Source organism: Gadus morhua, chromosome 5 (assembly GCF_902167405.1).
Source record: "Gadus morhua chromosome 5, gadMor3.0, whole genome shotgun sequence".
NCBI lineage: Eukaryota > Metazoa > Chordata > Actinopteri > Gadiformes > Gadidae > Gadus > Gadus morhua.
In genome coordinates, this window is record NC_044052.1 from 1,122,545 (window position 1) to 1,138,056 (window position 15,512).

General features: G+C 45.1%; 2 protein-coding genes across 4 annotated transcripts; one reads left to right on the forward strand and one right to left on the reverse strand.

Moving 5' to 3' along the window:
- Window positions 1-349: 349 nt before the first annotated feature.
- lamtor3 (late endosomal/lysosomal adaptor, MAPK and MTOR activator 3) lies at window positions 350-3,465 on the forward strand (the record flags this gene model as incomplete). Its single annotated transcript, XM_030355971.1, has 4 exons — window positions 350-368; window positions 2,451-2,584; window positions 2,903-2,966; window positions 3,169-3,465. Coding segments are annotated over 4 exons (342 nt in total), but the record flags the coding sequence as incomplete, so codon positions are not given.
- Window positions 3,332-13,983, reverse strand: dapp1 (dual adaptor of phosphotyrosine and 3-phosphoinositides). Of its 3 annotated transcripts, XM_030355961.1 has the most exons (9): window positions 13,741-13,983; window positions 7,694-7,816; window positions 6,436-6,569; window positions 6,020-6,150; window positions 4,998-5,045; window positions 4,685-4,747; window positions 4,272-4,357; window positions 3,718-3,805; window positions 3,332-3,562 (listed from the first exon to the last, which is right to left on the reverse strand). In XM_030355961.1, the coding sequence occupies exons 1-9, from the start codon at window positions 13,794-13,796 to the stop codon at window positions 3,539-3,541; spliced, it is 753 nt and encodes a 250-aa protein (XP_030211821.1). In that variant the 5' UTR covers window positions 13,797-13,983; the 3' UTR covers window positions 3,332-3,538. The 3 variants fall into 3 exon arrangements, with proteins under 3 accessions (XP_030211821.1, XP_030211820.1, XP_030211822.1); XM_030355960.1 differs by lacking the exon at window positions 3,332-3,562 and having other exon boundaries at window positions 3,595-3,805; XM_030355962.1 differs by lacking the exons at window positions 3,332-3,562; window positions 7,694-7,816 and having other exon boundaries at window positions 3,595-3,805; window positions 13,741-13,962.
- Window positions 13,984-15,512: the final 1,529 nt, after the last annotated feature.

A 15,512-nucleotide genomic window follows, 5' to 3' on the forward strand; every position in this document is an offset into this window, starting at 1 on the left:
TGTGGTTCTCCTCCAGTGTTGAGGGCCCTTCACACTTACCCTGTGGTTCTCCTCCAGTGTTGAGGGCCCTTGACACTAACCCTGTGGTTCTCCAGTGTTGAGGGCCCTTCACCCTAACCCTGTGGTTCTCCTCCAGTGTTGAGGGCCCTTCACACTTACCCTGTGGTTCTCCTCCAGTGTTGAGGGCCCTTCACACTAGCCCTGTGGTTCTCCTCCAGTGTTGAGGGCCCTTCACACTAGCCCTGTGGTTCTTCTCCTCCAGTGTGGAGGGCCCTTCACACTAGCCCTGTGGTTCTTCTCCTCCAGTGTTGCGGGTCTTCATGCATCGTGGGGACCGTGGTGACGTGACGGTGTACCGGTTATTAAAGGTATAATGCCACATACAATAGATTCAGTGAAATGTTTCAGATGATTGTACAAAGTACACAACCCCATTTCTTGACTTAAAGTGTTCTTCTAGTGAACTCAGTTATAGTACTTATGCCGCGTTTCTACTGCAGGGTGCGGAACGGATCAGATCGCAAAGGTGCGGTAGGGAGGGGGCGGTATAGCCCAGCTTAGTTCCGAGGTCGCGTTTCCACTGCCGACAGTACCCTTTGTGGTAGGCCGGATGTCGATCGCCGCGGCAACTACGTAAACATCGTAAACAATGTCTTCCTCCCCAAGAATGCAGACGAACGTCTCCACCTCCTTGTTCGCCCAAGCAAGCGTTTTACGCGACATGTTAATTGTAAAGAATAATGCCTCGAGGGTACTGTTTGTTTGTTTTTATCCCCGGGTCACCCGGAAGTGATGATTCTGTCAACCAATCAAAGGAGGGGGTGTGTAGCTAGAATTTCCCGGGACCCTTTCAGGCGTCTCGTCTCGTTTTCAGTACCCCAACGGAGGAGTCCTGAAAACGAGGCCCAGACGGGTACGGCTAAGTCCGGGTCACGACCACTTTTGGCGATGGAAACGCGACCCGATCCGCACCTTTGCGATCCGATCCGTTCCGCACCCTGCAGTGGAAACGTGCCATTAGTGCTGTCTAAATAGTAGAACCACCCTTCCCTGAATCCATTTGCTTTCTGATGTACATCTAGACTGTCTGTTTTTACCTGGTGTAATTGAGCTGCATATAGCTGTGTGTATATATAGGTACACATAGGTCTACACTCAAAACAGTGACACCCTTACAGTCGAGTTATAGTCAACAGCTATATGTTTCATGCCCATAGTCCCCACTTGATAAATTCAGGAACACCCTGTGGGTAAAAATTAAAATAAAGATTTATGGCTGGGATGACTAGTAGGGACAACATGTAATTGATGATAGTTAAATGCTGCACCTATTGGAAGATTTAGGTCTATCCTTTAAAGGTCCCATGACATGCTATTTTATGTATTCTTTAATATAGGTATTAGTGGGCAACTAAAACGGTATTCAAAGACGTTCCCGAAATTCAGCCGTGGTGCAGAGTTACAGCCACTCCGAGCCAGTCGCACATTGAGCTTCCCCCAAATGAGCTGTTTTGGTGTCTGTAGCTATAATGCAAATGAGGAAGAGCGAGGCGGGTCAAGGAGGAGGGTGGGGGTGTGGCCCTGAGCAGCTTGCAGCCACGGTACCATGCGCTCTGTTTACAGTGGATGTATCGCAATGGCGAGGCGCACACAGCCATTAGCCGTGTTCTGTAAATATTCTAGAACACACGGGAGTCCTGGAGCTCTATATCTAAATATTATCATATAGCCAACATAGATATCTATATCATATAATATATATTATCACGGCCAAAAGCTGTGTGAGCCGATATTATGAATCTCAAACGACCGCGTTGGGTTCTCTGACGTTCCTGGTTTTTCCACGTCCACATCAATGTGAAGTAGACTGAACCGTGACAAGGAGGAGAAAGGGATTGCTGCCGGGCAGCGCTTAGGCACCTCCGCCTCCGGCAGTGGTCCCTCAGCGGGGCTCAAGCGGGAGACATTCGCCGCCAACAATCCCTTTCTCCTCCATGTCGTGGTTCATATTCTTGAGGGAGTCAAAGCCAAAGTTCCTTTCCCCCATTCCTTCTCAACCATGGCTCAGATAACCCCCACGACATACTCGTTGTAGAAATACAAGAGACATTAAAGAACCGACAAGAAACACTTGCGTTACAGTGTGTGTATTCACACACACACATGTGGCACTCGCACGGCCGTGTCTCATTGGCGGGCCAATGTCTCTGGGCGGGCCAGGCAGAGTAAGGGGAGGAGCTTAGATGCTTTATGACGACATAAATAAAGACATTCCAAATCAGCGCGCTTGAGCCTCCGTTTTTTCAAAGGCGAGCAAAACAGCTAGTGCTCGTTTTTACACCATACTCAAGTTTTAGCCACTGGGGGACCATAGGCAGGCTAGGGGAACTCATATTTATGTTTTGATTTTCATGTCATGGGACCTTTAATAAAATGTGTTTCCTATGCAGTGGCCAATGAGAGTGCTCCAGAGTACGCCCAGCGGCCCGGGTTCCTGTCAACGTTGGCTCTGGCCACGGACCAGGGCAGTAAGCTGGGTCTCTCCCAGAACAAGAGCATCACCTGCTACTGTAGCACGTACCAGGTTGGTCAAGATGCCACATTCTGGGTTTATCTTCTATCATTGAGTAAAGATTATTTTTTAGAGTTTGAACTCTAGACAGGCGAGACTGTTATTGGGTCTCTTATGGGTATTATGTCTTTGTAAATGGAAACGTGATGTTAAAAAACTAGGATTATGCTTGTGTGCTTCTAATCTACAATTTGTTTGTATATGATGACATTAGTAATTTTTGGGAAAAAATTATTAACAATTGAACTATTAGCTTTTTGAACCCCAGTTATTGTTTTGAGTGGCATGTCCCTTTACTGGAGGTTTGTTTTTTGTCTCCTTCTGCAACAGATTGTGCAGTTAAATTGGCTACCACTAGTAATAAGCTTCATCGCCTTTAGCAGTGCCAACACGGGTACAAATTTAATCAGTTTCACTTCTTTATTTCTGTAGATTGTATATCAAATAAGAACCTTTTCTTTTTCATATTATAGGGCAGTTTCGCCCGAAGGGTTTTTTGACTGCACACTACTTTCAGCAGAAAACCACTTCAAAGAACTTATTGAATTGCTCAAATCCAAACTCCAAACTATTTTTCCGGCCCTCTGCCATTCCAGGTCTGATCATCAGTCTGGAGAAGGAGCTGATCCCATTCCTCGAAGAACTTCGACAAGTAGTGGAGACGGCTCAGAGCTTCTGGTCCTGGGCTTGGAACCATTGTCCTCCCCACACTTTCTCTTAACATGTTCCCCACTCCTCTTTAAATAAATCTTTCCTCTGTCATATTGCTGATTGTTTATTAATTTAAAGTTCCCCACATACCACATTAATCCCTTACATTTTTTATGTTTAAATAATGATATCATTTTCTTCCACTTCAGAGTCGGTGTCGTAGCATTAATGTGTTGAAGTTGGTTGTTGTACATGGATGGAAACACACATAACCATAATCAACCACCACACTTGGGCCCACCTGTCAACACGCTGTCATTTTCCTTTTCTATTCTGGGCCTGAAAAGCAGAAGCAAGTCAAAACCACTTAGTCCCAGCTGTCCTGTAGTTTAATGTTTTTTGGTGTGCGGTTTGTATTAATACATTGCAGTTTTTCCTAGTTTTACATATTTTGTGAGGTTGAAACATTTCCTTTTGTGTAAGGAATATCTCACCAGTTTCCACCTCAGAAACTTGATCCACTCGTCTGCTTCCACACCTGTCTTGGCACACAGATAAAATGTCCTATCTGGAAACACCAGGCTGCAACAAAGGCAGGGGAAAAAACATCTGATATGGTAAGGTATAATATAAATGCATTGGAGTTTATTCATGTTCACATCCTAGTGAATGGGTGGTGGCAACCATTTCTTTTCTCTTGGAACTTCCTTTAATTCTTACCAGGTAAAAATGTCTTGCCATGCGGGAAGCACACAGAAAGAAAAAAATAACTTCAGGAAGTTAGTTTGACCTAAATGCCATGTTGTAAAGGCCATGCTGGCCTTTACAACATCCTTTTCTTCTGTTCTCATTTCCAGTTCAGAGGCTTCTTATAACATTTTGAAGCCAATCAGGGTAGAACATAATATATAATGTATAATATATAATGTGCAACAATTGTATGTATGTATATATATATATATATATATATATATATATATATATATATATATATATATATATATATATATATATTTATATATATATATATATATATAACATGGCTTACCAGAAACAGTTGACTCTGTCCTGAGAGTAATCAAACTGAACAGCAGAACAATCTCTGAGGTCCAGTATACGAATAGGCTCCTCAAACTAGGAACATAAAAATACATACATTATTTTTTATGACCTTGTTACAGAGATGTCAAGTTAAATGATATAGTTCTACTCTTAGCTGCTATTGTTCTGGACATCGGCCTGATACACTTCTGAATTATTTAACATAAGGATGGCATGGTAACATTGGTAGGCCTGTAACTCTGGTCATCTAAACATTTCAGCAATAACAATACATGAATTCAGAGATACTAATCGTAACAATGGAACAAGCTCTTGTGTCAAAACTTCATGTGGAAATTGCAGAGGCTACATCTCGTAACGAAAACACAACACCATACCTGATTATACAAATAAACTTACCATTTTGTCTTTGAAGTATTTGAGTTCATGCCTTTGGAGTGTAAACCATCTTTGTTTCCAATTCTATTGAAAATAAATCGAATTCAGACCTTATACCTACATTCAGAAAAGGTGTTCTTCTAATTGATTTAAACATTAATTGTAATTAATAGTCTTATTAAGAAGAGTGACTCATAGAATCTGCGTGTTTAACTTAGTGTTTACCTCATTGACATATGGGTTAGGGTTGATAATTAATATCTTACAAAAGGAGTTTATGTCCAAAGATCATTGAAAATACTGTATCAAATGGTCAAACCAAAATAATCCATACCTTAACAACTGCCCCTTGCTTCACTAAATAGCCTTCCTTGGTGCCCAACTATAAAACAACACAAAGAAAACTGCATAAATGGTACAAATAATGTCATTTAAAATGTAAGTGAAGCATTTGTGAAAAAACATCTATGATCCACACGACCACCGACCAAAGGTTACTAATGCCCTTCTGCCTCACCAAGCCACTGTGGGTCTCTACACCACTGCTTAAATGTATGGCTCTGTCCTGGAGGGGAGTTAAATCTCTGGAGAGTTGTCCGTGAGCTACGGTGTTGGCCACTTTTGGCTACATGGTTAAACGTAGAGAGTCCCCCGGTCTCACCACGGTGGCTAGTCGACACACTATAAATGACTATCTTGTCAATCAAAAACATAGAAAAAAACATGCAACAAAGAACCTAGATAACTGAGCTTTTGTGAAGAGACAACTAAAAGGAGTTATACTTCAGCTGCAGCTTAGAACTCTGACCTCTTACAGCCCCATCCCAGGTATTGAACCTGGGCCGTGTAGCACAGGTACACCTTGTTTCTCTAACTGCAGAACACCAATGAATCTAGAAGAAATTAACTCAAAATATCCAACTGACCAGTGCCCACTTTGGCCATCCTGGCACCTTAGGCCAGATCTCAGCCGCCCCCAGCCCCACACCATCTTCAGAGGAATAACATTTCTATTCTACTATTAGAAACACCACACAAAATAATTGAAAGTGCATTCTAAACTGTGCTCCCAATGTTATTTTGATTTAGTAGGCTTGGTCAGATTGGCAGTGACAATGCCAACTGGTGCACTGACCTTCCATGCCTGGCCCTTCCCACAACAAGTCTCTTATTCAACTCAGGGCTAACCAAAAATAAGTCAGGATCTGTCAATCAATCACATTATTAATGGGCGCAGAAAACATATCTGCAGGTGCTGCCCTAGGAGACCTCCTTGGTTAGGGCGCCGTCTGCACCCGACTTCAACACATCCAGTGTTTCTTTGAGAAATTATCTAGTTTGTAGAGGCTAGCTTACCGACGGTGCGTCTGCCACGAGGTCACTCTCTGTCCGACCCGTCTGGATGGCGGTGTGAACTCTCACAGACTCGTAGATGGACGGCTCCTCCACACGCCAGGGGTACGGGGCTTTGAGCGCAATGAGGGTCCCTGGTGAAAGGGGGCAAGCAGGGTGGGATTGAAGGTTATTCATCACATGTGCATTAGAGCAAGGAAGAAGTCATCCATGGCTGTGAAATCAAATATCTAAGATAAGTAATAAGAGTGCAAACTGCTCGTGGCTTAGATTGCAGCTTGCTTGTAAGAGTGTTATTACACAATATAATAATAATTTGAAGAATCTAACAGGAAGTTTTACATATGTGTTAACTTAATGGAACAGTCTTATGCTTGACAAAATTAAAAATTGTTATGTCCATGACATTTGAATCGTACCCGTGTCACTTCCTACCAACGGTTGGTTGGCGAAATGGTTGACAAATTCTTGGAGCGATGGGAACTGGTTGAAACCAAACACATAGGCCTGGTCCACGCGCCTGACATGGAAATGCTTCACTGAATCCTTAGCCCTGAACAACACAATCACATCAAATCAGTTTTAAGCAACCCTCAATACAAACCTCAGCTCCCAGCCGAGAGGAGGTGGTTAACCCGTTAGGCTCGCCCCCTGTAGCCTTAGAGCTGGACCCAATACAGCTGGGGGCTCTGGGGCCCCCCTGGATAGGGCTCTGTGGCCCCCCTGGATAGGGCTCTGTGGCCCCCCCTGGAGAGGACTCTGTGGCCCCCCCTGGAGAGGACTCTGTGGCCCCCCCTGGAGAGGACTCTGTGGCCCCCCTAGAGAGGGCTCTGTGGCCTGTGGCCTCCCTGGATAGGACTCTGGGGCCCCCCTAGAGAGGACTCTGTGGCCTGGGCCCCCCTAGAGAGGGCTCTGTGGCCCCCCGGGAGAGGGCTCTGTGGCCCCCCCTGGAGAGGGCTCTGTGGCCTGGGCCCCCCCTAGAGAGGGCTCTGTAGCCAGGGGCCTCCCTGGAGAGGGCTCTGTGGCCCCCCCTGGAGTGGGCTCTGTGGCCTCCCTGGAGTGGGCTCTGTGGCCCCCCCTAGAGAGGGCTCTGTAGCCAGGAGCCTCCCTGGAGTGGGTTCTGTAGCCAGGGCCCCCCCTGGAGTGGGCTCTGTAGCCAGGGGCCTCCCTGGAGGGTTATGTACCCCAGACTGGCCCCAGGAGGAGCTGGAAGAGGGTCAGGAACAGGGAAGGCTCCCCTGGATGCTACTGCCCCCTAAATTGGGAGACGCGGAAAGCGAATGGATCGAGAAATAATACAAATCTTGACAAAGTTCCTGGAACATTAATCCTGTTTAAACCATAAGCCAAAGAAAAGCAATCATAACTTTCAAAGAAAAACAATGCCTCTGACGTTTGATTTGAATTTTTTGGTTACTCTGGTTGCTGTATGGGAGATTCCAGAGTTGTAGGCTGGCGAGCACTAAAGATATAGACACTAATCAACCAACAGATACCGTCCCTCTCTGTTCCTGCCCTTCCTACGTTTCTCCCTTATTGAGAATTGTTGCATTTTAAGCATCTGTGATACACAGGCAAAATGGATTCCCAAAACCAATCAGGGGATGTCCTGATTGGTTCCACTTGAATACCCGCTCTTGAATCTTCCATCCAGCCCCCCGGCAGCAGCAGACTGACCTGACAGACAAGGCGAAGCAGCTCGGGCCTTCATTACTGTTTCGGAGGAGATAACTTCCGTCACTCCCATTGGACAGGAGCAGGGCCTCGGCAGCGTGGCGGGAAAGCTCATGGTGGTACCACCTGAAGGCATGAACGATTAGATACAACCACTCCAACACTAAAGCTCATGGTGGTACCACCTGGAGGCATGAACGATTAGATACAACCACTCCAAGACTAAAGCTCATGGTGGTACCACCTGGAGGCATGAACGATTAGACAAAACCACTCCAAGACTAAACGTACACTGCCAACAAAAATATAGATTGCGATGATAAATAATACGATAAAATTGCACATTGTGTATTGGATTCCCTAAATATATGAGCTAATACTTTATAACTCAATGAGTGAGAAGATAATTTTAAGTTCACAGTATATAGGCCTCAATATATTCTGCCAAATATCATTTTCTACACTTCTTATACTGTAGCCCACAGGGAAACGAAAAGGATTTGTTTTTCATAGATAATATGTATATATACACATTACATATATATAATAAATATATATATGATTACACATATATTATAAATAATATTAGATTATATATATATATATATATATATATATATATATATATATATATATATATATATATATATATATATATATATATATATTTATACCACGGTCTGCGGGAATACTCGATTCTGATTGGATGCAGGGTGTGCATTAACTCCTGATATACGGACGCCTGGACAAGTAGTTCCGTCAAATTGTCTGTTTACCGTTCTCAATTAATGCGCTAGCTGGCGTATCGTCTCTAAAATAGTAGTAACCATAGCAACGGGAAACAAAACAAAGCTCAGCGGACTATAATACCTCCCGCTACCTCCCGTTCTAAAGTCGTAGCTATGGTCCGTCCTAATTACTGGAGGAGTGAACAACGTTTCCGTTGCATGAGAACCCAACGGGCGTGTAATGGTGGTTCCGGGTATTAGTCGGACCCTCAGGCGTAACCAGGGGAACAAATGTATGTTTTGTGGAAAACTTTATATTCAGATTGTAAAACGCATGAAAATATAAATTAATGGTCTTAATTTGGTCACCGTTGGTAAGTGACCGTGGTATAAGCGGGATAATGCCCTTCGAGGTGTCCATTATCAGGAATTAATGGACTTCGCGGAGGCAACCGTCCTCCGCTTCGCGTCGGACGGTTCACGCCTCCACGTCGTCCATTAATTCCTGATAATGGACACCTCGTCGGGCATTATCCCTTACATATATATATATATTTATACCACGGCCTGCGGGAATACTCGATTCTGATTGGATGCAGGGTGTGCATTAACTCCTGATATACGGACACCTGGACAAGTAGTTCCGTCAAATTGTCTGTTTACCGTTCTCAATTAATGCGCTAGCTGGCGTATCGTCTCTAAAATAGTAGTAACCATAGCAACGGGAAACAAAACAAAGCTCAGCAGACTATAATACCTCCCGCTACCTCCCGTTCTAAAGGTGCGGCCACACCAGACGCGTATCTCGCGTACTTCGCGTATGAAATCGCCATTTTCTCCATAGGGAACCATTGGTTTACGCGCGTATTACGCGTATTACGCGTATTAAAGGGACTCTTACCTTTGTTGCATTTTTACACTTTTTTTGGATAAGGTTAAATTGGTATTAATAAGGTAATAACACTCTAATATGCAAGACAGACCCACCAGGAGTAAAAACAAACAATTATTTTACTCTCATAATATTTAGTTAAAACTTCAACCAATAAAATTCTTCGGACCGAATGACCTTATTGGCCGACAGACCTGTCTGTTTGCTGCATGGATATATAACGTTTTCCGTCTGCTTCTTGTGGCGCATTCGGGCCCGCGTCATCAAGGCGCGTCCTCAACTAGAGGGTTTGTTTTGATTCCACGGCAGACAGTAGCGAGTAGCGACTGACGATGGCAGACCAAAGTGGTCCACGGCGTACTGAAACTGCACCATTCAGTCCGATTAGGGGACTCATCTCGGACTCAGACTCACAGAGTTACCCTCCTCTGGAGCCTCAGGAAGACCTCCAGACTGTTGGCCACCAACTGCACCATTCAGTCCGACAAGGGGACCCGATTCGGCCTCAGAAGCCAAGTGGTCCCGCTCCCCTGGATGATTCTCAGGACCTCCAGACCGTTGGCAACCAACCGCACCACTTAGTCCGATTAGGGGACCCGTTTCGGACTCAGACGCGAAGTTGTCCCGTTACTCTGGAGCTCCGGGAAGACCTCCAGACCGTTGGCACCCAACCGCACCACTCAGTCCGATTACGTGACCCATTTCGGACTCAGACGCGACGTTGTCCCGCTACTCTGGAGCTACAGGAAGACCTCCAGACCGTTGGCACCCAACCGCACCACTCAGCCCGATTACGGGACCCATTTCGGACTCAGACGCGACGTTGTCCCGCTACTCTGGAGCTACAGGAAGACCTCCAGACCGTTGGCACCCAACCGCACCACTCAGTCCGATTACGGGACCCATTTCGGACTCAGACGCGACGTTGTCCCGCTACTCTGGAGCTACAGGAAGACCTCCAGACCGTTGGCACCCAACCGCACCATTCAGTCCGATTAGGGGACCCATTTCGGCCTCAGACGCTACGTTGTCCCGCTACTCTGTTTGTAATGCTCATACACCTTTCTTATACTCAGTGGGACCACTGTCCTTCAACATGGGGCCTCAAAACGGTATCACACGAAGCCCATAAAATTACAGTGAGCCACCTGCTAAATTTCTTGTTTACTAGACCCCTGGTAGATATTATGACCCCTGGGAGTCTAAACATAACCGATGGGAGTCTAAACATAACCCATTGGAGTCTAGAACTTTTGTACTGTAGCGACCCTGGGACAGTTAAATAGTTTGTGTGTTATGTGTTACATTATATTTCGTTGTCCGCTATGCCAGTTGTTCTATGTGCATGTATTGTAATGTTCTTCTTGTCAATCAGCGTGGGGGCGAATCATTAGGTCAGCTGGGGGAGGGCCTTGGAAGAACAGGAGGGTGGGGGCCTGCACGCGAGTGAGACCGTGTTGGGGGTTGCCGGGGTAACCGGGGTTTGTTTTGTGTCGGTTTTCTGCCGTTGGTTACAATGTTACGGGTTTCAGTGACCTGGTTTTGGTTCATTAAAACTACCTTCAACTACTAATGACTCGACATCATTATGTCACCGGCGAGGTCGTTACAGTACTCTAAAAAATAACGCTTAGGGGGTGGAGCATTGGAGGAAGGCGGGATGATTTGAATGTGCTGTAATTCTCAAATGCAACAAAGGTATGAAGGTGCGGCCACACCAGACGCGTATCTCGCGTACTTCGCGTATGAAATCGCCATTTTCTCCATAGGGAACCATTGGTTTACGCGCGTATTACGCGTATTACGCGTATTTCGCGTATTAAGCAACATTTTACGCGCGTATAGCGCGTATGTGGCGCGTATATTTACGCGCAATACGCGCTATACGCGCTATACGCGCGTATATCGCGTATATCGCGTACATTTCAAAAGAGTTCAAAAAATTGAACTTTTTACGCGAAGTACGCGAGATACGCGTCTGACGAGACACGCATTGCCCAATCAGCGTTGAGCTTGACCCGACGTCACTGGCAGAGAGTAGTGAGCTTGGACAGAAGCATACGGCCGACATCTTACTTTTTTCTGTGTGGAAATAGTAACATAGTTACGCCATTAAATGCTTTTATGGAAACATTTCTAGCGAGAAATGTGCATTTTACTTTCATAATGTTCACTCGGTGAATGTGAAGGATGTTTGGTTTGATAGTTATGACGAAGAGGGAACGCTCCGTTCACTTGCATGGACAGAGTCTCTGGTTACTAAGCAACCTCAACGTCTTGGCGGACTATTTCTCTGCTGGGAAACACACCAGACACACCATGTGAAGTTATTTAACCCGATTATTGTTATTTATATCCGAGATTATTTAATCTAACCCGATCTAAACTCTATCACCCAAACACGGCGGCGTTGGGGTTTCCTACCTCGGACCCCAGCGCAGCCACGGCCGACAACTTTCTTTATTCTGGGTGGAAATAGTAACATAGTTACGCCATTAAATGCGTTTATGGAAACATTTTTAGCGAGAAATGTGCATTTTACTTTCGTAATGTTCGCTCGGTGAATGTGAAGGATGTTTGGTTTGATAGTTATGACGAATAGGGAACGCTCCGTTCACTTGCATGGACATGGACTCATCTAGGCGAGTGACGTAGGCGCGTATAGCGCGTATTGCGCGTATGCGACCATTTTTGACACAAAATGGTCAAGCAACATTTTACTCGCGTATCTCGCGTAAAAAGTACGCGAGATACGCGTCTGGTGTGGCCGCACCATGAGTCCCTTTAAGCAACATTTTACGCGCGTATAGCGCGTATGTGGCGCGTATATTTACGCGCAATACGCGCTATACGCGCGTATATCGCGTATATCGCGTACATTTCAAAAGAGTTAAAAAAATTGAACTTTTTACGCGAAGTACGCGAGATACGCGTCTGACGAGACACGCATTGCCCAATCAGCGTTGAGCTTGACCCGACGTCACTGGCAGAGAGTAGTGAGCTTGGACAGAAGCATACGGCCGACATCTTCCTTTTTTCTGTGTGGAAATACTAACATAGTTACGCCATTAAATGCTTTTATGGAAACATTTCTAGCGAGAAATGTGCATTTTACTTTCATAATGTTCACTCGGTGAATGTGAAGGATGTTTGGTTTGATAGTTATGACGAAGAGGGAACGCTCCGTTCACTTGCATGGACAGAGTCTCTGGTTACTAAGCAACCTCAACGTCTTGGCGGACTATTTCTCTGCTGGGAAACACACCAGACACACCATGTGAAGTTATTTAACCCGATTATTGTTATTTATATCCGAGATTATTTAATCTAACCCGATCTAAACTCTATCACCCAAACACGGCGGCGTTGGGGTTTCCTACCTCGGACTCCAGCGCAGCCACGGCCGACAACTTTCTTTATTCTGGGTGGAAATAGTAACATAGTTACGCCATTAAATGCGTTTATGGAAACATTTTTAGCGAGAAATGTGCATTTTACTTTCGTAATGTTCGCTCGGTGAATGTGAAGGATGTTTGGTTTGATAGTTATGAGGAAGAGGGAACGCTCCGTTCACTTGCATGGACATGGACTCATCTAGGCGAGTGACGTAGGCGCGTATAGCGCGTATGCGACCATTTTCGACACAAAATGGTCAAGCAACATTTTACGCGCGTATCTCGCGTAAAAAGTACGCGAGATACGCGTCTGGTGTGGCCGCACCATAAAGTCGTAGCTATGGCCCATCCTAATTACTGGAGGAGTGAACAACGTTTCCGTTGCATGAGAACCCAACGGGCGTGTAATGGTGGTTCCGGGTATTAGTCAGACCCTCAGGCGTAACCAGGCAAACAAATGTATGTTTTGTGGAAAAGTTTATATTCGGATTGTAAAACGCATGAAAATATAAATTAATGGTCTTAATTTGGTCACCGTTGGTAAGTGACCGTGGTATAAGCGGGATAATGCCCTTCGAGGTGTCCATTATCAGGAATTAATGGACTTCGCGGAGGCAACCGTCCTCCGCTTCGCGTCGGACGGTTCACGCCTCCACGTCGTCCATTAATTCCTGATAATGGACACCTCGTCGGGCATTATCCCTTACATATATAATAGTTCCGTCAGAGAAAAGGGGAAAGCACCAACAGAAACAGTGAGGGGGATGTGAACTTTACAATCGGTGTTGCAGAAAGAGGAAGCATGAGAAAAACATGAAGAAAATGTGGATTATATTTATGAAGTTTTTGATACTTATTAGTGTACTTATTAGTATTGAGTTCTGTCGGTGTGTATGAATATCCCGGATCATTTGGATATTGTCATTATAATGAGCAGCATTTGATCGATATAACAGCGAGTAGTTTGCAGATCATGTAAGCCTACTGCTTTTATTTTATCATGCTGCTTTCAAAGCAATTAGACGGTATTCTTACCTCAGTGACTCCAGCTCATCCTTCAGGTCTTTAGATAGTTCGCTATGGAAACTCATTATGGCCTACTTCATTGGTTCAGTTATTCCCCCTTAAACCACTTTGAGAAGATCCAGAAGAAGTTGTGATAAATTATGTTGTAATAAGAGCTGTGTTAGACCCACCCTTGAGGAAGTAACTTCTGTGCCTGTTTCCAAAAATAACCAATCAGTTCTCCTCCCGGTTCTATATGCCTACATGATTTACATGACTAACACGACTCCTAAAAAACTTGCTTCACTTGTTCCAGATTTAGGGAACACCCCTCCAAACTGCACTGCCACTTTCATGTCACTTTTTCACCATAAAACATTTTAATCTTAAATCTTAAATCAAAATGTTTATCCTAATCGAAATCGTATATCTTATTCTACATTTTAATCTGAAGCTAAATCATTACTATAAATCCAAATCTTTATGTATACATCTGAATGCTAAATCTAAACACTAAATCTTAAGGCTAAATCAAAATGCTAAATGTTCTGCCAAATCTTCATCCCGAAATCTAGATCCTTATTGTAAATAAGTCCAAATCCTAAATACGTACAACAGATATGCTAATGCATATACATATATTAATTGGTTGACTACTTACCAGTCATGTTTTGGGGGAGGCATTACGTGTTCACTGTTGCAGCTCGGGTAACAGCTCTACAGAGAAAGAGGGGTAACAGCAACTCTCAAGAGACAAGAGGGGTAACAGCAGGTCTACAGAGACAGAGGGGTAACAGCAGCTCTACAGAGAAAGCGGGGGACAGCTCTACAGAGACGGAGGGGTAACAGCAGCTCTACAGAGACAGAGGGGTAACAGCAGCTCTGCAGAGACAGAGGGGTAACGGTGGGCAAGGCAGAGAAAGGGGAGGAGCTTAGATCTTTTATGGCGACATATGGGACCACATTCTAAATAAGCGTGCTTGAGCCTCCGTTTTCTTCAAAGGCGAGCAGAACACCTAGTGCTCGTTTTAAAACAAACACATGTTTTAGCCACTGGGGGACCATAGGCAGGCTAGGGGAACTCATATTTATGTTAGAAAACCTCATAAAGTGAGATTTTCATGCCATGGGACCTTTAAAAACGTTATCAAATCCTTTTAACCTAATACAAATGACTGACTAATATACTGTTATATTATCTGTGCATAGAGATTTGAATAGCTTGATGCTCTTAAATATTTTGTTGCACTGTAAAAAGTTTCGGTGCATAGGACGGACCTATCCGCGATCGCTCCTTACGCCTTTTTACAGTACTGCCAAGCCGGTGTGGGTACCAGATTGACTCGACTGCCGGATCGAATCGGGGTCCTGCGCTTACAGATGACGTATCGACACTTGACGTATCGACACAAGCCAACGGACAAAACCCGGAAGGGTTGTTTGTAAAAGGGGCTCAATCATCCCCTCATCATCCTCATCGTCATCCGCTTATCCGGGGTCGGGTCGCGGGGGGAGCAGCTCAAGCAGGGGGCCCCAGACTTCCCTTTCCCGGGCCACATTGACCAGCTCTGACGGGGGGATCCCGAGGCGTTCCCAGGCCAGTGTTGAGATATAATCTCTCCACCTAGTCCTGGGTCTTCCCCGAGGTCTCCTCCCCACTGGACGTGCCTGAAACACCTCCCAAGGAAGGCGCCCAGTGGGCATCCTTACCAGATGCCCGAACCACCTCAACTGACTCCTTTCTAGTAGTAAAGGAGTAAAGGAGCAGCGGCTCTAATCCGAGTTCCTCACGGATGGCTGAG

What these genes read in the sequence shown, in the direction of transcription:
- dapp1 (XM_030355960.1), bottom strand. Translation starts at nt 13,796, where the DNA reads ATGAGTTTCCATAGCGAACTATCTAAAGACCTGAAGGATGAGCTGGAG. An exon ending in GATGAGCTGGAGTCACTGAG is followed by an intron (nt 7,817 to 13,740) that starts GTAAGAATACCG and finishes TCATGCCTTCAG; the next exon opens with GTGGTACCACCATGAGCTTT. An exon ending in AGCAAGGGGCAGTTGTTAAG is followed by an intron (nt 4,748 to 4,997) that starts GTATGGATTATT and finishes TATTTTCAATAG; the next exon opens with AATTGGAAACAAAGATGGTT.